Source organism: Pocillopora verrucosa, chromosome 7 (assembly GCF_036669915.1).
Source record: "Pocillopora verrucosa isolate sample1 chromosome 7, ASM3666991v2, whole genome shotgun sequence".
NCBI lineage: Eukaryota > Metazoa > Cnidaria > Anthozoa > Scleractinia > Pocilloporidae > Pocillopora > Pocillopora verrucosa.
Window position 1 is genome coordinate 14,518,491 of NC_089318.1, and position 20,737 is coordinate 14,539,227.

General features: G+C 38.7%; 3 protein-coding genes across 3 annotated transcripts in view; 2 read left to right on the forward strand and 1 right to left on the reverse strand.

Annotated features, from left to right (window-relative positions):
* LOC131792380 (uncharacterized) overlaps positions 1-20,737 on the forward strand; it is a 273,486-nt gene that overhangs the window by 67,978 nt on the left and 184,771 nt on the right. The gene's annotated exons all lie outside the window — the stretch shown is intronic.
* LOC131792414 (cation channel sperm-associated protein 1) lies at positions 551-10,820 on the forward strand. The gene is made up of 11 exons (XM_059109783.2): positions 551-841; positions 1,378-1,491; positions 2,679-2,832; positions 3,436-3,527; positions 3,950-4,099; positions 4,860-4,923; positions 5,104-5,212; positions 5,529-5,592; positions 6,208-6,289; positions 6,557-6,671; positions 9,373-10,820. Exons 1-11 carry the CDS (start codon positions 661-663, stop codon positions 9,400-9,402), a joined length of 1,155 nt encoding a protein of 384 aa, XP_058965766.1. The 5' UTR covers positions 551-660; the 3' UTR covers positions 9,403-10,820.
* LOC131792373 (extracellular calcium-sensing receptor-like) lies at positions 11,370-14,726 on the reverse strand. The gene has a single exon (XM_066170409.1). The coding sequence runs from the start codon at positions 14,589-14,591 to the stop codon at positions 11,925-11,927; it is 2,667 nt and encodes an 888-aa protein (XP_066026506.1). The 5' UTR covers positions 14,592-14,726; the 3' UTR covers positions 11,370-11,924.

The following is a 20,737-nucleotide window of genomic DNA, read 5'->3' on the forward strand; positions in this document are numbered from 1 at the left end:
GGCATTTTGCAACAACAAATAGATTTACTTGGCAGGCTCCCATCAGTCTCTTTTTAGATAAAGCTATTTTTAATTAAATTTCTACTCATTACTAGTTTCAAATTCATGCGACATTAAATGTCACCTAAGCCAAAAATTATTTAATAGTGCAGCATCTTGTCAATGTCCCTTGCACAAGGAAGGGATCAGAGATGCACTATGGTAAATATTTGCTAGTTTGTGGATGGAAACATTTCTGGCAAAAAAAGACAATTGTTGCCAAAAAAATGATATCTCTGCACTGGGCCTGATATATTTATTTCTTTGAAGAATTTGGTGAATAATTCTACCTCATCAATAGAAACTAGATCAGACTTGACATTTGTGCTGGCCTTTCCTCAACATACATAAAACATCACCGACTAAAGAAGCTCTTGATTTTCATCAAAACAAATTATCTTTGTTTTCAACGTGGCAAATATAAGGCGAACTTTGTATGCATTCTTATGTCAGAGATGCCATTTTTCCGTCTTTGATTGCTTGACAGGTGAACACCAATCGTAAATCATTGCTTTAATTTTTCCCACCATTCCCTTCACACGTAGTTTTTCAAAATGGCCGCCGGGTGAGCAATGACTGCGTTTCTCTATTCGCTGTAAGTGTGAAGGGAGTAATTTCATTATGACGAAGGCTCAGCATCACCAGCATATACCAAAGACTCTGGAAAACGCTGGAGAGTTTCGAATGTTTATTTATGAGCTGACAGAGTCAAGAATTTTTAGCGTTAGCATCCTGTTCGTAATTCTTCTCAACACAGTGATCTTGGTGATTCAAACTGACGAAGCATTTGCAGTGAAAGCAGGTAAAGTTTTTAAAATTGCAGTGAAATCGCTTTGGATATTGGTTTTCCTTTATTGTGATGCTTGTCGGGGGAAAAATATTAAATCTGTGATGAATGGTTTCGACTTTTCTACAGTAATTATTTAAGACTGAAAAATAATCGTTTTCCCAGTTCAGTTGCTCCTCCGACAGATTAAGTTCTGTGAAGACTATAAACACCAGACTGCAGAATGTGATTGTGGAATCTTTTAAACTTACAGCAGCATTTATTCGACCAAGTCTACCTGAACCTTTCCTCTAGATATGTTTCATTAATTTTCTATTCTTGTTGTACCATTTTGACCAAATCGTTATTTATCGCCATCAGACTGACAGTTAAATTTGAAATCACACTAGCCTTTTGATCTATAAATGTGGTAAACATCTTACATGATTTTAAACAGAGAACGAACACCGATTTTCTCTTCCACTAAGCACTCAAGAAACTGCCGACAAGCAATTTTAATTCACGATCTCATACAATAACAGTTTGAATACCTCTTCCATGATCAATTGCAGGTTGGTATCTATCGGCTCTCGACAACGTCTTCCTTGCTATCTATTTCATGGAGATCATTGTGAAGCTGTATGCCCTTCGCTCGTATTTCTTCAAGACTGGATGGAACATAATGGGTAAGTAAACATGGCGCAACCTACAGGAGTCACTTTAAGTTTACTTTTCACTAAGCAAAAATTACTTGACGCGTTAAACCCTAAGATTGATCAGCAGCTATTTTCTCCTTACAGTAATAGTTCTGAATGGTTGATTAAGATCATGAGAATATAAAGCAAATCATTGCCAGCCTAGCTAAGAAGCTGTGATTGTTAAGCAAATTCTCCTTTTCAGTACCGAAGGAAATGTGTAGAGAACAGTATGGAGAAAATAGATGCTGTTGTTAAGGTGTGGAGGGTTAATTGATCAGTTTCTTAACAATGACGATCATATGCAGAATAGCACTACAATCCAGACTAATGTGATGCCGTGAAAAATTTCGTTAAACGGACATTATGAGTAATGTCAACATTAGAGAAATATTTTTGCTTGCATCCTTGTGGGTGAAATGTTACAAAGGTAGTAGATCAGTGCACAGGTATTTTTGCTCATGAAAGACTGACTGGAATTTCCATGGCTCTAATTATTGATACTGGACAAATGACAGCCTTGATTAAGATATATCTCTGAACTTCACAACATTCACAATAACAACTAAAAAGTATTAAGGGGATTTATAAGCACTCCTCTTCCCCCCCCCCCACTTTCCAATCTTAACACTCTTTTCTTTTCTCTTTTTTTGCTTTTTGAAAGCCTGATAAATTTTCCTATTTCTAAAGATCTCTTACTCAAATTTTCATTGACAGTATTTATGGGTTTTAATGTTGAACAAAGTCGTTTTTTTTTTTTTAATTAGTGCCAGACCCTGGGCAAACCTCTCGCTAGCTCGTCTTAATTCTTCCCGCGGGCGGAGAAACGCGCGTCCCGCAGCATTAATAGTGAGGACCTACTGACAGACCGGCCTTTGACACTGTAAACCCTAAAAGTGACCAGCATCTAATTTCTCCTTACAATAACACTGCTAAACCATTTGTTAATATCATGAGGAGGAAGGAAATGATCGCCGACCTAAGAAGCTTTGATCTTCAAAGAAATTCTCCTTGTCAGTACCGAAAAGATATATAGAGAAGAGTATTGAGAATATGGATACTGATGTTAGGGTGTAAAGGGTTGAACTTCAAGCAAATGAAACTTCCTAAAAGTTAGCGACGATTGTACGCTGTACTTTTAATCATCTCACGGTCGTAATTTTTGTGTTCTTTCCTAGACCTACTCATCGTCCTTTTCACAGTTGTGGACTTTCTGCTGCCGCTGATCGTGCAGAATGTAGGTTCCTTCGATGTGGCAGCCATCTTTAGGCTACTGCGCATGTTTAGAGCTATCAGGGCGCTGAGAGCATTGCGGGTGTTACGAACCATCAGGTAAAGATTTGGTGGGGTTTACTTCTGTGTGGTGTGTCCCTTTGGCATTTGTACAAGCGTTGTTGTGCTACGCAATCTTTAAGCAAAAGCGACACTACTCTTTTAATCTCCTACGTGCCCATCGTTGTGGCGCGTTCTGTAATACAAGGGGAGGTATGGGGAAGGGTAGTGTGTTTGATTAAAATCTTAGATTACGGCTATGACAGGCCTTGCGCGAAGAAGCTCGGCCCCAGAGAAAAAGAGCTTTGAGTATGACCTTAACGGAGACACATTGAAAAGCTTCGCTCAATCCCTACTGTAACTTTGGCAAGACCATTTGCGACTTCAACCAAAATTACCGCTACATTGTCTGGAATACATGGGTTAAGAGCATATTAATCAAACTCCATGTAAGAGTGGGACGGAACGAGGATTAAAAAAACCACAACAACAATATTAGTATTTTACAGAACTGCGGCTTAAAGTTTATTACTGAGCAATTTCTAAAACTTTAGAAAACAAGTCTATGATATAACCAAATGATACGGAATCATGACACACTGTTCTGCGATGATCTTTCAGTAAATCTTTTTGATTTAGAGGCCTGAATGTTTTTCTTTCAAGGTTTTTGAAAAATCTACAAGTTATCATGACAACGATCCTAAAATCGTTCAGGGCGCTGAGTACGATCGTTATGCTACAGGGGCTCTTCCTTTGTATCCTTTGACTCCTGTTATAATCATTTGTACAGCAAATTTTTCTCGAGGCTTTACGGCTTGCCTTATCGACTATTTTTATTCTCTCTCCGACCATTTTCTGCGTAGCCCAGGTAGCTGGGCGTTTTGTTGGAGGTTTCATCGGCGGAGCTGCTAAAATTAGAGATAGAACAAGCTCAGCTTCACTGTTTCAGCGCCCCTGCCTCTTTCTTTTTTCTCGTTTTGACAACATGCCTCAAAACCGCTCGCCACGACGGCCATCTTCTTTAACACAGCACGGTTTCAAGCTATTCTCTTCAGTATGAGATAAAAGCATTTCACTTCTTCCGTGGAATAGGCCTAAACTATTTTTTGGTTACACTAGCGTAATCTCATTTGCAGAATCTGTTACTGCAATAGATTCCTAACAATGTGGTCTATAGATATGTTTGCGGTGATAGGTCGCGGGTTATTTTATGAAGTAGCTCCCGCCAGGTTTGGTACTCTGGGGAAGGCGTTCTTCACACTCTTCCAGCTCATTACTTTGGACGATTGGTTCTATATGTACAGTGATGTTGTGGCGAGAAATCCAGGTGGGCTAATTTTTTTTCTCAGCTCTTTTGACCGCGTTCTGAATAGGAAAATGTATGTGCCGCTAATTGAACGCCATCTCCTCGCGCAAAAATTTGATTCCTTTCAAATCTTTTGCAACAACTTTTTTTTCTCATTTTAATATCTTTTGCAATTTATTCCTTGATATAATTTTTTAATATCTATCTTTTGTCTCGTTTGTTCGTCTGTGTGTCCACTATTCCATCCGTCCGCTTGTTCAACTATTCATTTCATATTTATGTATGCATTTTGTTCATTCATTCGTTATTTCGGTCAGTCACTCATGTTTTTATCATATCTACTTTCTCCATACAATGTTCTTAGCACGTGATCCTGAAGTCAAAGCATAACTGTTATTCCATTGATGAACACTTCTGATTAATATTCAGACGCGTTTACTCTTAACGTTGCAAATTTGTTCTCCGAGTAATACTTACGTATTGAACAAGTTTGTGATAAAAACAAACATAAACCAAAACCAAATCAACAGCGGTCTTCCACCCCCTTTAAGATCACTCATTGCTGTCTGTTTAGCATGCGAGCAGGCCCTCTGTTTGGGTTTCGCCTTTCAGCAAACCCACCTGTTATAATCGACAGCCGCTTCTGGAAAAAGTTGTTAAAATACCTGAATAACTTGTCATTCAGATGAAAGGTGTCCAAAGGGGCCCGCATACTGTAATACTGCTATTGACTTAAGCTCAAAGTGGGTAAAATCTTTTTATCCTGTTCTATTTCTGGTAGGTTATGGTTACATCATCTTTTATCTCATCGTCTACATCGTCCTGGAGAATTTTATCTTTATGAAGTAAGAATTTTCTGTTGTTCCTGTTGATGTTATTGGTGTTGTTCTTGCTGCAGTTGACAGGGACCTTATTACAAGATCTCTCTCAAGAAAGGCTACATTAAGCGAAGAAGTTTAGAACTAGTGGATGACTCAAGTGAGTTATTGAACTTCCATTTTCTTCTAATTCCTCATTTCTCTTAGTCTGTTCGTGGCAGTTCTGGTGGATAACTTTCAGCGGACCATCACAGCCGTGGAAAACAAGCCTCACAAGAAAAACAGCGGGATTCACTTCAAGAGTGTCTTTGAAGACGTAAGATCGGAAGAAAACTTTGTTGAAATGCGATCTATGAGTCGGAAGTGTAAACAACAGATCTCATAGTACCAGTATAAGCAGTACATTGATCCCGTATCTGTTCTTTCCAAAGTCGTTCCTTGATAATTTTAGGAAGCCTTAGGCTGTTTGTTTCTATCAACAAAGAATTCCATTTTATCATTTATTTTAAGGTATTATCAAAGATACCCAAAATTAATCGGGAACGGGATTAAATGGATTAAATTAAGTTTTTACGTCCAATGGTTTGTAACGGAAAATCACTCATTTTCTCTTTTTCTAATTCTTTTATTAGGTAAAGTCAGGCGAAGATGGAAGTGCATACTCTTTTTCGGACAATTCTTTTTCCGAATTTGAAGGTAAAAGACATAACTGGGGAAAAATTAGTCGGGGTTGTGTGGGACCCGGGGAGGTCATAGTGCCCCAGGGGTCAGAGAGCTGGTCTCCAGGCCGAGAGGTCTGGATTCGAGACCTGTCAGGGTCATTGTGTAGTGTTTTAAGGCAATACATTTTACTTTCACCATGGTCACCATGCCTCTCTCCTCCCAGGAGTTTAGATGGGTACCGGCGAATTGTCAGGACTGCGTGATGAAATGCTGGACGATCACCTTGCGATTGACTGGCATCTTACTCAGGCGGGAGTATTAATGGTCAGTCGCTTCCTAACCGGGATAAGCCTCCTGGCAAGACCTAACCTACCTTTGAGGGAGTCCACCGAAGAAGTTGCAGTGGACCTTGAGTTAGAATTGAAAAAAGCGTTACAAGGGTCTGATTGGCTCTGTTACACTTGAACGCTCTCGTAAAGTTTACAGCAAATGGGCACCGTCTTAATTTTCACCATTCTCATAAGCTGAGGTGGAAATATTTTCAAATTTTGTGGTCAATGAGAGATTTGTTTTCTTCTCTTTACTGTTGGTTGATATGTGGTTGAAGGGAAACGTGGAAGTGAATGTTTAATGTCATTGTTCTAGTAGACGAGGAGGAGGAAGAAGACGCCGACATCGTGATTGCGAAAAAAGTGGAGGACTACTATCCTAAAAATAAATTCTCTGACAGGTATGAACAAAGCACAAGTTCCGAGTCTTCTTGCATTAACCCTTTCACTCCTGGGATTGGTGTACAAGTGACTTCTCCCTGGCATGATATCAGCTTCATTTCCAACAGAAAGGTGAAGGCAACAGTGAGAGATATCAACACGAGAATATTGTGTGATCATCTGATCAAACACCCAATTCTTAATATTACCGCTAGAGTAACTCATCCCCTTCATTTACGTCATCCCACACATAGAACAACTGTCATTAATATTTTATTGCTTTCTAGGGAACGAGCTTTCATCGCCGAATATTTTACGCTTCTCGCTTCTTTGGAATACAACGTGCAAGAGATGCACAGAGTACAACAGCTGGCAAACGATCTCGTGGATATTACAGTCTCGGTAAAGCAAATACTCTTTTCTAAAGAATAAAGGACCTTTCATTATTCAAAGCCTTGTTTGAGATAAGAGGAGGGGAGGGGGGGGGGCGGGGGCGGGGGCTTCCGGAGGATTTTAGTAGTATCACATTGAAATAATAGAATATTAATATTAATATTAACCTGATCCCCATGGGGCCGTGTGATAAATGTATGGGAAACCCCCCCCTCCCCCCCCACCTCTCATTGACAGTTGATGTCCTATAGTTCCCCTTTGACATCCTCCGTTCCTCCATTCCCCCCCCCCCCGCCCCTCCCTCATCTTCCCCAGGCGATTAAAAAATGACTGGTACCTTATGCTTGGAGCTAAGCTTGAAATGCAGAGGAAGGTTATTTAAATCTTAACAAATATTAGTGTTGCTATGGGAGTTTTCTTGTCTTCCTTTTTTCTTCTTTTTTTCCTCAACAACGTTTCCTTAATAACGTTAACATGTCAGTCGCAGAAATATTCTCAAAAAGATACGAGGCCATGTGCGATAAACAAATGTGCGTCGATCAATTCGAAGCTTCAATATCTTCGGCAACTCCTGAGACATTTGAACTTCTGTTGATTGGTTTGTTCAAATGACCCACCCAATATTTTGTAATAGGCAACATCAGCGACTGTGACTCTTTACGCATTTTCCAAGCTTAGTAACCTAGACCTTGTAGACCTTTTTTTTTTGAGCCATTTGCTCACGAAAATGAACTACATCTCAATATGTAAAAGTAATGATCCATTAAATATTTTTGCGCGCGCGACTGGTCTAAACGCATCACGTGACCGAATATTGGGGGGGGGGGTGGGGGTATCCGAGGACCAAGTGATATTCAACAATTTTTAAACCCTACGTCCACTACGATAAGCCTTCGTTTAATATTTAATTCAAGGTAAGACAGCGTTTTGTATTTGATACAGAAGGGAAATATTTATTCGTTTATCATGTCGTATCAGAGAACACTTTTAAGTGTTCTCTGATACAAGTAAATCAAAGTGCTCTGTGAGCAAACTCGTGAATTGACACATGATTTTTTAGATTATGTTTAATGTTATCTGGTTTAGGGAATTTTGTGGTTGATTGTCATATCTAGAGTACGAGCAGTAGTTCAGTGTTCGCTAATGTAGCAAAGAAACAAAATAACGTTGGAATAAGAAGGCATTACAATTGAAATGATCATGCTATTACATTTGACAAGGTGGATGATGTCATGTGTTTTAAACGTCTATCATTTTTGTTTCTGGTTCAAAAGAAAAGGTTGGAAGTAAATGTGGGTGAAAAGTAAAATTTAATGTCTATCGTTTTAAATATTAGAAAATCAAGGCAATACTGTCTTAATGAAAACATTAACGATTCCCTCTTTATCAAATGAGACAAAGGGGAACGAGTTTTGAGTGATACAACTAAGCCAAGTCTGCCACTGTCATTTTGGATCTCCGCCTGGGTAGATTTAAGTCACGTGCTAGGCAACGTATCATCAATAACAAGATAGAATTTCATTTCAGGCCTATTTATCAATTTTGTGGTGTGTAACTTTCGCATTAAACGTACGTTGTATGTATGTTGAATCTTCAAATTGTCTTGAAACTTCAAAGAAAATTGTTCTTTAAAAATTCACTGAAAATCGGTAGCTAAAATTGTTTGTTTAGGTGTTATTTGATTTTCGTGTTAACTTGTAATCTCGTCAGTCGCCGGCATCTTCTGTTGCTTCACACAGGAAAAACACACGCGACGAAACGTAATGATCAATTTTGTCCTTAATCTCACGCCATAACAGAAAAAGCTTTTGAACATCTGTAAACTCCGAGCGCTTCGCAGTAAGTGATATTTTCAATGAATTTTCGGATTGTTTTCAAGTTCAAGGATTGTAAATTACAATTTTATGGAAGACGAAGGTTGTTCTGTTATTTCAGTGTGAATCCTTGCATGCCTGCCAGTTGCTGGCGCCGCCTGTTGAAACTAAAATGAAAAAAAAAAACTCTTTTAAGATTATCATTGGCTTCTTTTTCACCCCACCATTATTCTTAGCAACAAAGGTCGCCATTTCGTCTGTTTATTGCTCGCCAAAAACTATCAAATGCACTCAAAAGCCTAAAATCTAAAAAAAGTTTACAGGAATCGACCAATCGAGCGAGCGAGCGAATGCCATTCCCCACATCGTATCTATAACTCGCTCTTGCGCATGCGCGCAATTCACGAGTTAAAAAGGAAACATCCTACTCAGTTCGTAAACATTTTTTCACGCGCGTTGCAAAATCTTTGAAGGATAATAATTACAACAGCCTCTATTTTGCGTAAAAATATGCTTGTATAGTTGTCCTTGGACATTATTTGTTCCTTGAAGCACACAGTTTTCCCCGAGCTTCGCTGTCGGATAACTGTTCGCATCTTGGAATAGGATAATGTCTGCGGACAAATATCCGTGGATATTTTCACGCCAAATAGAGGGCATAGTTTTTACATAACACTTGTATTATCCTGGAAAAACCTGACACTTCCGATTCAAATTCCCAGGTACGGTTCAAATGCTCCATCTCTGGGCACGGACGACAGTCAAATGCCCGTTGGTTTCCTGGGGGAGGGGCGGAAGGGGAGACGCAGCTTCGAATTGATCGGTGCATTAAGTCTTAACAAATATGAAGCATTTATATTTGATCAGTTTAATCTCTGAGTGATCGATTTTTCTAGATACCTGATGTACCAGAGGAGTTAATCTGAAGAAGATTGGTGAACGGAGGCGGTTACAGATTTCCCGTCGCCTCTAAAGTTACTTTTGGGCTTTGAAAATTTTTAAATTCTGTAACTTATACTTAATTTTCTGCATTTATCAAGAAAGCCATTACTTGTTAAATGATATTACACTTTCACGAAAGTGCGTTAACAGAGGAAAGTAAACTTATTGATGAATGTTGTGGAAATCACTCGCAGGTCAAATCCTCACACAGTCATTCATTTACACCAGCGTCCGTTCCTAGGTTAATGGGTAATTCTGAGAACTTATGCCTTTTGAAATCCACTTGCCAAATCGATCACATTTCTTAATTCTTCGTTGTGTCACTTTCATGCGGTGACATTGGAAGCATTTCTACCCAAACAAATCAAGGAGAGGGCAGATTGTACTATCTTGGCCTTTTTCCACCTCTCCCTTTTGATCTAAAATTTGTTCTCGGATTAAAATTAGACTTTTTTCGCGGACCTTTTCTTCCGCCCCTTCCACGACCCCGATTTCTTCTCTTTGTATTCCAGTTTTTTCCCGCCTTTTTCTCTTCCCATTTAATTTCCTTGTTGTTGGCGCTCCCTCGTTTGACATCATAAGTGCCGCCTCTTGACGCTTTGGAATTTTCAAGCAGATGGGCTAACTAGGAAAAATATTAAAAAAACAAACAAACGAATACAATTTAAAAAAGACCGCATCGCAGTAGAGCAATTTTCCATCGAGTGTCAAAAGTAATCGGCATTGCTTTGTTTTTTTATTTACTTCGTCATGTGATTGGCTAGAAACTCGCGCTACTTTCCCAACCAATCAGATACATAGCTAAACCAATAGTGAGCTGGTCTCTCTTTACCTTGACTTCTCATTGGCCCGAAGAGTAATATCCTTTCTTCTGATTGGCCGTTGTGATTACTCTGGTTTTGGTTTTACCACACTCGATCAAAAACCGCTCTTCTTTAGCATCGATGCTCTGAGGAACGTTCTGCTATCACCTTTCTTTTCGAGCGAGTGTGTCCTCTCTCGCTGACTTGTTAAGATTGCCTTCAAGTTATTTATTTTCGCACTAAATTCAAAACAGGAGGGCAATATCGAACTTAACTGTTAGTGAAAACACCAGAGAAATCACAACGACCAATCAGAAGAGAGAAAGATACCCTAAAGAGCCAATGAAAACTCTAAGTAAAAACCAAACTGTCTAAAGAGCAGGAAAACGGGAGCGACCAAGTCGTGGTTTGTTTTAGCTCCTTAGTTAAGTGGTTAAGAAGGTGGCGCGAGTTTTCCAAAACTGCAATTTGGGCAAAGAAAGCGACAAAGAATATGGAATATTTATAAACAGTAACACTATATATTGATTCAATCCATGGGTAATAAAACACAGACACGCCACAACTAACCTTCATAAGTGTATGAGCAAAATGAGAAATTGAAGGATTATAATGTCTGAAAAGCCTATTGAGTTCTCGTAGACAAGAGTTTTCCGCCACGCTGCACAGCGGTTTTCTCCAGGAGGGCTCATAGGTTTGACTCTTCTGAGCCTCGTTCATACGTGTTTAAGTCTTTGCTGCGTCAACGTGGCGTAGTTGTGGCTCTTTTCTGGCTGATGAAACCACGGTCGAGATTTTGTCTTCACCATCTTCCAACGGGGACGTCCACAAAATATTCTTCATCGTCTTCCTTCTGCGGTTATCGAGAATTACAAAATTAGTTTTGAAGGCCAAAATCGACGAGCAACTTGTTTTCTATCTCTTTGCCGGAACAAGAAAAAAAGTCAGTCAACCCTTTTTTATTCTACTTCATGATAACAAACTTTCTCTTCTTTACGCAGGAATCTTTAAAACGGTCTGCATTATCTTTGAAGTAATGGTGACATTTCTCTATCAAAGTTATATTTCGTCTCCATGCCCCGCCCTTTCAAATATGAAACAAACAAAAATCATAACTAACGTTAAAAAAAACGATAACAACAACAATATCAACCGTAACGAAAACAGCAAGAGCTATTTATTTCATTGTTGACCTCTATATCCAAATCACACGATGATGTTAAAAGGTACAAAAAAAAGAAAGGCAAAAATAATTGAAATTCTAAGTTGCTAGACTAACGCTTTTAAAAGCGGTTACTGTTGCCATACTCAATTACAAAGCTGATTCCTTTACAGTGTCAGCTTGGATGAAAACTATCACCGCATGTTTGCGCGTGTGTTACGCCAAACGTGCGCGCTGATCTGCACCCTTTTCAGCGCTTTCTTAGTTCTATCTGAATGGAACAGGATATAAAAAGCTTTAGGAATAAACCGGTCTACACTTAAGCAGCCCACTTAAAAAATATCAACTATCGTCAAACAACATATTTCTTACAAAAAAGGTTGAATATGTTGGTATTTCATCAAATTAACACTAATCAGATAAAAAACTAAGCTTCTCTCGTCAATATTTCCTGTATGTGGTTTAGGAAATGTAAAGAGGAGTTTACACATAAATTAGTTCTGAGAATTTAGATTAGAGTTTCCTTAATGGAGCCATCAGTCTAGTTCTTCGACCCAACATCGATACTTGAGCTGCTTTGGCTGATCTGGTTGATCTCTGATCTACTATCACGCGTATTCACATTGGCTAACTGTGTATTCTTACGAACGTACGCAGTGATCTGAGCCCCTATGAGCTCTTTCTTATTTTTTTCAGGATGGAACAAGATAATGAAAGCTTTAGGAATAAACATGCAGCCAAGCAGGCCAAACGAATCAACTAGTATCGTGCTGCAGGCTATAACAGAAACATACCAAGCATCCTGCACTGAGAAATCCACCGAGTAATAACACAGTGCAGACAACAAAATTATGTAAAGCGAGAAGCCGATGAAGCGCGCCTCGTTGAAATTATCTGGCACTTTGCGAACTTTGAATGCATAAAAAGACGAAAGAAACGAAAGCAACAACACATACGAACAGACCATGAAATAAAACGCTTTTCCGACCGACGACCCGTACAGTTTACACGTGTAGAAGATGAATTGGGTCGGTTGTATCTTCTCCTTTCTGTATGGCGGATCCGAAGCGAACCACGCGGTTAACAGCACGATGTCGACAATGTTCACCAGAGCAACCAAAGCGACTTGGTATTTCACTCTTGAAATGTAACTTTGGAAGGGCATTTCTGAACTGTCGACTTGGAAAACGACGAAAATGCGAACTGACTTCAGCCACAATATGGATACAAAAGTGGTGTAGATTGCGTACCGGGAAAACTGAATCAAGCGACATATAGAATCAGTTGGCTTTGTAATGCTCAACAGCGCCAGAGTAAAACTGGAGAAGATCGCAGCAAGAAGGAGAAAACTGAGCTGTCTATTCGAGGCTTTCACAATTGGTGTCTCGCGGTATTTCACAAACACAAGTAACATAGCCACGGTCATGCAAAATCCTAACGCTGTCACGCAAGAAAGGAATACACCTGCTGCATCTCTGAAGTTAAGGTTTTTCACTGGCAGTTCTTCGCATTTGGTTTTATCATCGTTCGGCTTTTGTTTACGCGTGCACTCCGTGCAGTTGGTCGATCCAGGCGACTTGCTGACTGTGCCCCCCGGACATGTAACGCACTTCCAACAACATGAAGTGGTTACCTCTTGCCTAGTTCCGGGGGGACACACTTGACTACAGAATGAGGACGGTACCTTTGTAGCAAAAGTAGCGTTCGCCCATTTGATCGCGGGGTCGTTCAGTGCCAACCTTGGCTTCTTACTACTACTCCAGGATCCTACCAAGGCCTTCTTTGAAGCTCCCGTGCTATTTATTTGGACGTTCACAATTTCAAAGAAAGAATTCTTGGGATCACCTTCGCGGTCAAATTCTACAACGCCAGTAAGTCCTTTAAAACTGACATTTTTCAAGAGGGACAACAGATCCTTTCCGTCAGTTGCTAATGGCTTTCCATCAGAGCATGCTTCCCCCGAAAGTTCGCAGTTTAAAGCGCTACATCTAAAATACTTGTCTAATGCAAATGCCACGGCATAGACGGCGTCTATAAGGTAGCCAAGGTAAGGGTCGAACAGTTTCGAAGCTTCATTTGGTGACAAAGGTACATTCGAGCACTGTGGGTCGGCTGCGCTGTCTGCGTCAGGGGTGCAATTCCGAAATTTTTCCCAGTATTCTTCCCACCACGGATTCCTTCCTAAACGAGTTTTACTCGGCGTTAAAGAATACAAGTAGTTCAGGAAAGTTTTATCTTTGCGATCGCGTGGCTGAACGCCAAGGGCGCCATCCAGTAGACGAAAATATGGTCCCAGCAGTCCGCTATCCTCTGTACTCGTTCCATCACCGAGAATCCAGGTCCGTTTCCCAAGCTTTTGTCTGTGAACTTCCTCAAAGAACAACTTCGCATATCCCCCAAAGACCCACACCACAATGACTTTGACATTTCTCTGCTGCTTAATACGTGACACAATCTGTCTAATATCGGTGGCAGCACGAAGACGCGGAACAAACTCTGAAAAGGCCAAGCAAAAGGTTCCTCGATTATACGCCTCTTTCTGTAACGCAGAGACGCCAAACCGCCCGTAAGAATCATCCAGAGCCACCGTACCAATATATGTCCATTTGAAGTATTCAAATAGATCTGCTTGCACTTTTGCTTGTTGCCTGTCAGGCGGAACGGTTCTTAAGAAGTATGGATATTGATCGGAACTAAGCTCGTCACTCGTCGCAGCATAGCTTATTATTGGGATTTTGGCCATGCTGAGAAGACTCGCAATCTGAACTGAGCTGGCTGAGTCGTACGGTCCAATTATTGTAGAAACAGGAGCAACATCATCTTTGCTGTAGCAAGAAGTTGTTTCGTTTTCCATGCTTAAATTTCTGTTCGTAAACATATGATACAAATCTGCATCTCGCACAAACTGGTATGTTTCTTTAACGGCAACAGATACAGTTTCGCAGTAGTCACGGATGTCGAAGCCGAGTGTAACATTCGGAAGCAATGAAGGGTCATTGTTGATTTGCTCGATCGTGAAGATCATTGCTTCAGCGTGACCGAAACCAACGGGAAAGATGTCTACACCGCATTTGTCTTTAGAATCCTTGTAATGTAACACTGTGAGTCCTCCAAGCATGACATCACCAGCTTGAAAAGCTCTCTTAAATTCATTCAAGGCGGCGAGTTGGTCAATACAAAACAACCAAACAACTATTGGAGCAAGCATCGTCAAGAAGCTAAAATGAATATAAGTCGGTTTCAAAACTGAGTTGGTTTTCAAGTTATCTATTTCAACGGTCCGAAGTCATCTTGTGAAGGAAATACGACTTGTGGTAAACATTGCGTCAGCGAAATCGTAAGAGATTGGACTCTAATTTACGGCTATTAAAAGCTCGCGTGATTTTTATATGTAACACGTTTTTTTCTTTTTTCGGTATTCGTAATGCATGCTTTACTACGGTGTTTTTAAGGGCCTTTTTTTCAATTGGAAATGTTTGTGTTCGAGACTTTAAATCTATGTAGCTGACAAGGCTGGACAAATGTAAGTACTTTTGATTTCGCTGCCCTTTATCTGGCTTTTTTGGTTAGAAAAATATTCGTTTTTAATACTCTTTAATTTTGCAATTGCAGCTTCAGATTACCACAATATTGTTTTCAATAAAATCCTGAAAATCCAAATGAATGTCAATGTGTCTGTGTTGCTTATGTAGTCATTCTTTTAACTTCGCATGGTCGTCCATGTTCTATTTCTTTTCTCCAGTGATCTCGTTTTAAAAATTCGATACTTTCACATATGGAAGAGTAGTATAGGAGATGGCTGTACGAGACCACTTTGAAAAAGTGATCTCACACAAAGCCATCTCAATTACACTACTTTCCATTTTTTACGGAAATAATCAATGGAAATAATTTGAAGGAAATAGCTTTATGGATATAAAAGATGGAAATAATTTTATTGAAATAAATTAGGAAAATAAAATGATGTAGGGAGGTATTCATGCATCCATGATTTGACCACACACACCTGCACGTCACGCGGTGGTGTGATTCTTAGAACGACAGGAAGTTGATGATGTAATACATAAGGGACTTTCCGGAGGAAATGAGTCATCACTTTGCTATCGTTCTTAGGATTACCAGTAAAAATTGTCAGTAAAGTTTGTCAGTAAAGTTTTTTAGTAAAGTTTGTCAGTAAAGTTTGTTAGTTACGCTTGTCAGTGAAATTTGTCGGTGTTTCTGGGTCTAAAAAAAATATCACATTATGTCATAGAATAATGAATTGTTATTCTGAAATTCATGACGCATCAGAGAAAATTAGATGGCAGTTTCGGATGAACAAATTCAAAAACATACTGTGAAAGTCAAAAATGTTGTAGGAATATGAAACTTGAAAACGTTAATGGAGAGTATATATATGTTTATTGACGTCAAGTTGATGGATACGACCCCGTTAATGAATTTGTTGATTTTTATGATAATAGACGTAAGATAATCCGAAAGTCTGTTTGTCACAGAAAGTAACCATAGGGTAAAATATGGACTGGACCACTGGACCCTTGGACTAATGGACTTTCTTTTTTTGGACTATTTTTAGACCATTTTTTGGATCTTTTTTTTAACCTAATTTTTGGACCATTTTTTGGGGATCATTTTATGGGGGGAGGTAGACCATTAGTACTGCAGTAGCGCTTGTGAATGCTATGCTTAAGAACGAAGATCCGTGATCTCTGTCGTGTGCTAAAATCAATGACAAAAGGAAGGTAGATAAATTAAGAAATAATATACTGTATTCACAAAGGGAAACGTAAAACAACTGTTGAATGATTCATGCTAACCAGTGGGTATCATTAAGCGCTAGCACAAGTCGACCGAAAACGGCGATATTTTCAATAACAATTTTAGTCAAGTGTTTAGGTGCCAGTTTCGCATTCCCATGGCACAAAATAAAGAAACACTGCGAGCCAGCGCAAAAGTTTCGACATAACAATAGTCAATCGAAAACTGCTCAAAATAATTTGCATGATCCATTAAAACTCCATTAGTCAGTAGCATTTACTAATACAACCACCTCACACCCTCCTTGCGTACCAATAGTTCGTATTCCACCCCTCTTCAGGAGCCTATTCCTACCCTCCCTGAGTAATAACAATTTGCCTCCCTGATTAATGACAGACTGCATCCCATATCGTATAAGCAGTACTGGAGTATAATTTAAACACCAGTCAGTGATGGTATAAAGACAATTATTCGGAGATGAATTTTTGTGAATATTCCCTATCCCAATTGTTAAATAGAGGACACATATTGATGACGATATCTTCAAGAACCCTTGGCTGAGTCAAATAATTTTGATCGTCCTATGGTTTGCCTCACATAAGGGATCGCAAATCAACCAGTATTTTTTCAAAACGACAAACGCAGTGATGGCTCGATTATTTGCTTATATTAGTCCCTAATACCAATGGGTTGAGTGTCAGATAATCTACTTTTTTGCCCGATACAACATCACATGCTGATAATAAATTCAATTGTTTAAAATGTTTGTGTGCTCCGCAGTATAGCCAATTTTTTTATGATTAAGTCGATATAAGGATTTGATCTCAAGTGACCCTTTAACTCCCAGATCAAATTTATAATTCTCCTTACTGTCAATCATACAACTCTTACAATATTCGTTCAGAGAACTTAGTATTGGGTCAACTAATTATCCCCAAATTGATATTTTTCTTTATTCAAATTTCTTATCTGGTTCATATTATATTAATATTGTAAGGAGAAATTCTTTCTTGGTCACACATGGGAGTTAAAGGGTTAATTGATTTTCATCAATGTTTTTATCTATTTGATTAACATAAAAATAGTCTGAGTTCTTTTCATATATATATATATATATATATATATATATATATATATATATTTGAGAAAATGCTTCAGTTTCCAATTTTACGAATAAAAAAACTTAAATTTATTCCATCTGGCTGACCCGCGGAAATTTCAAGAGCTAATTATTGGGTGCTACAGCTTCGTCATCGTATTGTGCTCTTTTGAGGTCTATTATCGTTTTGTCGGATCAATATCAGTATCTGAGCAACTGCCCACCTACCCCTCCCCTAACCCGACTTTAGTCTTAACTTGTTATCAATAGACTGTTGTTGGGTTAGGGAAGGGGTAGGTGGACAGTTGCCCAGATACCGATATTGATCCGTTTTGTCTTTTGCATCCCATCGCCCGTCGTTTGATACTTTCAATTGATGATCATTTGTCATTTTACGATATCTTATTTCGCATAAGAGTCTATCCACAGCATCATAATCGTTGACCAGGGTGTGTACATTTTTTATTCTATAATTAGTCATGGACATATCATCCTGAAAAGGTTTAGAGCCATCGAGAATACTGTTTGCAAGTGTCAACATATTTTTTGTTAAAAGCATCAGTTGGATTGCTGGCATTACCCAAATTGATCAGTTTATATCCTATTATATCGAGGCCGCTTGATAAGTCTAGAGAGAAGCCTTTAGAATCGACAAATTTTGTTGACTGCCTCTAAGTCACTGTGATCGCTGCTTTCATAGTCTGGAATAAGCAATCTGCTTTTCATTGTCTGTGGAAGCAAGTTCACGGTTTAAGTCAACCTTTTTGTCTGTGATATTTGACTCTTGGTCGTTTGACCCTTGATCACATCTTCATCATCGTAAACAGCTCTCTTCAAGTTATAAATCGTTTTACCATCAGCATCCCATCAATTATTACTTATTTTCATGAAGTTGTCACCAACATATTTCTTGTTTAAAGCGTCTGTGTGATTGACTGGGTCAACAAGATTAATTGTTTTGTTATTGCTCTAATCGAAATCACTGCCGATGATTTTGCTCGTATGATTGTCTTTAATGTATTTTTTGGCAAAAGATCGTATTTTAAATAGTCTGATAACACAGTATGACTGTTTATTATTATTTTCTGTCGGATATCAAAATTACCATCATCAGTGAACTTAAAACCAATACCTGGAGGTCCCTCTTGACCTCTCGAAATTTTATCAATACACAATTTTCCATGTTCAATGAAGATTCCATTATGTAATATGTTTAGATATTTCCGTAGAATTTCTTTTGATTTTTTCCATGGGTTTGTCAACGTATAGAAATGAAAACGGGTTTTCGTTTGCTTTAACATGTTGACTTTTTGTCACACCCAACTCTCTTGATATCATGTTTCTCTCATTGCTAATGGGGAAGTTATAAACAGCATAATGACTGCATTCAAGCGAATGTCTTTCGGTGTTTTATAAAAACCTTTAAAAGACAAATTAATAATAAAGCAGTTTTTCTGTCTGCCTCTAATAAAGTAATCAAGCCAACCTTTATATTTCTTTATTTCTTTATTTTTTTTTCACAGATAAAACCATCGAATATGGCTATTTTCTGTGAATTCGTGTCCATTTCATCTACTGGAATGATATCACCATTATTGTGATGAAAGACATCATATCTAACTTGTTTGCTCACATCTGTCAAATTATCAATCATATGTTTGTGCTTGCTCTGTTCGATATTTTTAGCATAAAGATACAGCGTGTCATAAAACAGCATCGGTGCCATCAACATGCGATACAATAAATTTGTCTTGCCTCCACCAGAAGGGGAAGTCACTTCTTTCGGTAATGAGCATTCTCAATATATCCTGTAGCATATATGAATGTATCTTTTTGAAATTGTTTTCTTTGTCGTCATTGAAGCCATAATTGGGGATGTTCATTTATATATGTTTGTTAAATACTTTCAGACAAGTTGAGATAATTTTATAGAATGTACATATGTAGAATGCACATAGAAAGGTTAAAAAGACGCAGTGAATCAAAGATAAAAGCTAAAAGAAAAAAGCTACAAATGTGAGACATGAGATGAAACAGTATCGGTATGAGAAGCAGAATCTTTATGAAGATATTGAAGAAGCATACAAGCCTGCCATAGACGTTCAGAGAGAGGTGAGGGATACTATTGACAAATAAAAAACAAGTTAAAGTAATTGAAAAACTGCAAGATCATCAGAATAAAACTGTTAAGGGAATAGACTTTGATTTTGGGACAGAAACTGGTCAAAAACTGCCATCATAAAATGAAAAACATCAGAAGTCAAAATCACTAGCTTGGAAGTGATGAAATCTATTAAGTATCACTCAGCTGTTTTGATGATAAGAGATTTATATTGAATGATAATATACAATCATACGCAGTGTTAAATTCTGTAACTTTAACTTCAGTGATTTTCTGCATTTATCAAGAAAGCCCACTGCTGGAGAAATGAGATTACACATTTCGAACGTGAAAGTGCGTTAACAAAGGCAAGTAGATTCATTGATGATTGTTGTGAAAATTACTCGCATGTCAAATCCTAACACAGTCATTCATTTACAATAGCGTCCACTCCTAAGTTAATGGGCAATTCTGATAACTTTTGCCTTTTGAAATCCACTGGCCTGATAGATCACAATTCTTAACTCTTCGTTGTGTCACTTTCATAGTATGCCTTGACATGGGATGCATTTCTATGCAAACAAATCAAGGAGAGGGCAGATTGTACTATCTTTCCACCTCTCCCTTTTGACCTAAAATTTGTTCTCGGATTGAAATTGGACTCTCTTCGCGGACCTTTTCTTCCGCCCTTCCACGACCCCGATTTCCTCTCTTTGTATTCCAGTTTTTCCCGCATTTTTCTCTTCCCATCTAAGTTGCTTGTCGCTGGCGCTCCCTCGTTAGACATCATAAGTGCCGCCTCTTGACGCTTTGGAATTTTCAAGCAGATGGGCGATCTAGGAAAATTGTTAAAAAAACAAAGAAACGATTATAATTTAAAAAAGACCACATCGCAGTAGAGCAAATTTTCTTTTGAGTGTCAAAAGTAATACGGCATTGCTTTGTTTATAAATTTACCTCGTCATCTGATTGGCCAGAAAACTCGCGCCACTTTCCCAACCAATCAGAGACAAAGCTAAACCAATAGGGCAGATTGTACTATCTTAGCCTTTTTCCACCTCTCCCTTTTGATCAAAAATTTGTTCTCAGATTGAAATTGGACTCTCTTCGCGGACCTTTTCTTCCGCTCCTTTCACGACCCCGTTTTCCTCTCTTTGTATTTCAGTTTTTTCCCGCCTTTTTCTCTTCCCATCTAAGTTGCTTGTCGCTGGCGCTCCCTCGTTTGACATCATAAATGCCGCCTCTTGACACTTTGGAATTTTCAAGCAGATGGGCGATCTAGGAAAAATATTAAAAAAAAACAAAGAAACGATTACAATTAAAAAAAAAAAGACCCCATCGCAGTAGAGCAATTTTCCATCGAGTGTCAAAAGTAATACGGCATTGCTTTGTTTTT

Bases quoted from the DNA above. Each gene is read 5' to 3' on its own strand.
- LOC131792414 (XM_059109783.2), top strand. From the start codon at position 661: ATGACGAAGGCTCAGCATCACCAGCATATACCAAAGACTCTGGAAAAC. The intron at 3,528-3,949 runs GTATCCTTTGAC...TGTGGTCTATAG, and splicing joins GCTACAGGGGCTCTTCCTTT to ATATGTTTGCGGTGATAGGT. The intron at 6,672-9,372 runs GTAAAGCAAATA...CGATTTTTCTAG, and splicing joins TCGTGGATATTACAGTCTCG to ATACCTGATGTACCAGAGGA.
- LOC131792373 (XM_066170409.1), bottom strand. From the start codon at position 14,591: ATGCTTGCTCCAATAGTTGTTTGGTTGTTTTGTATTGACCAACTCGCC.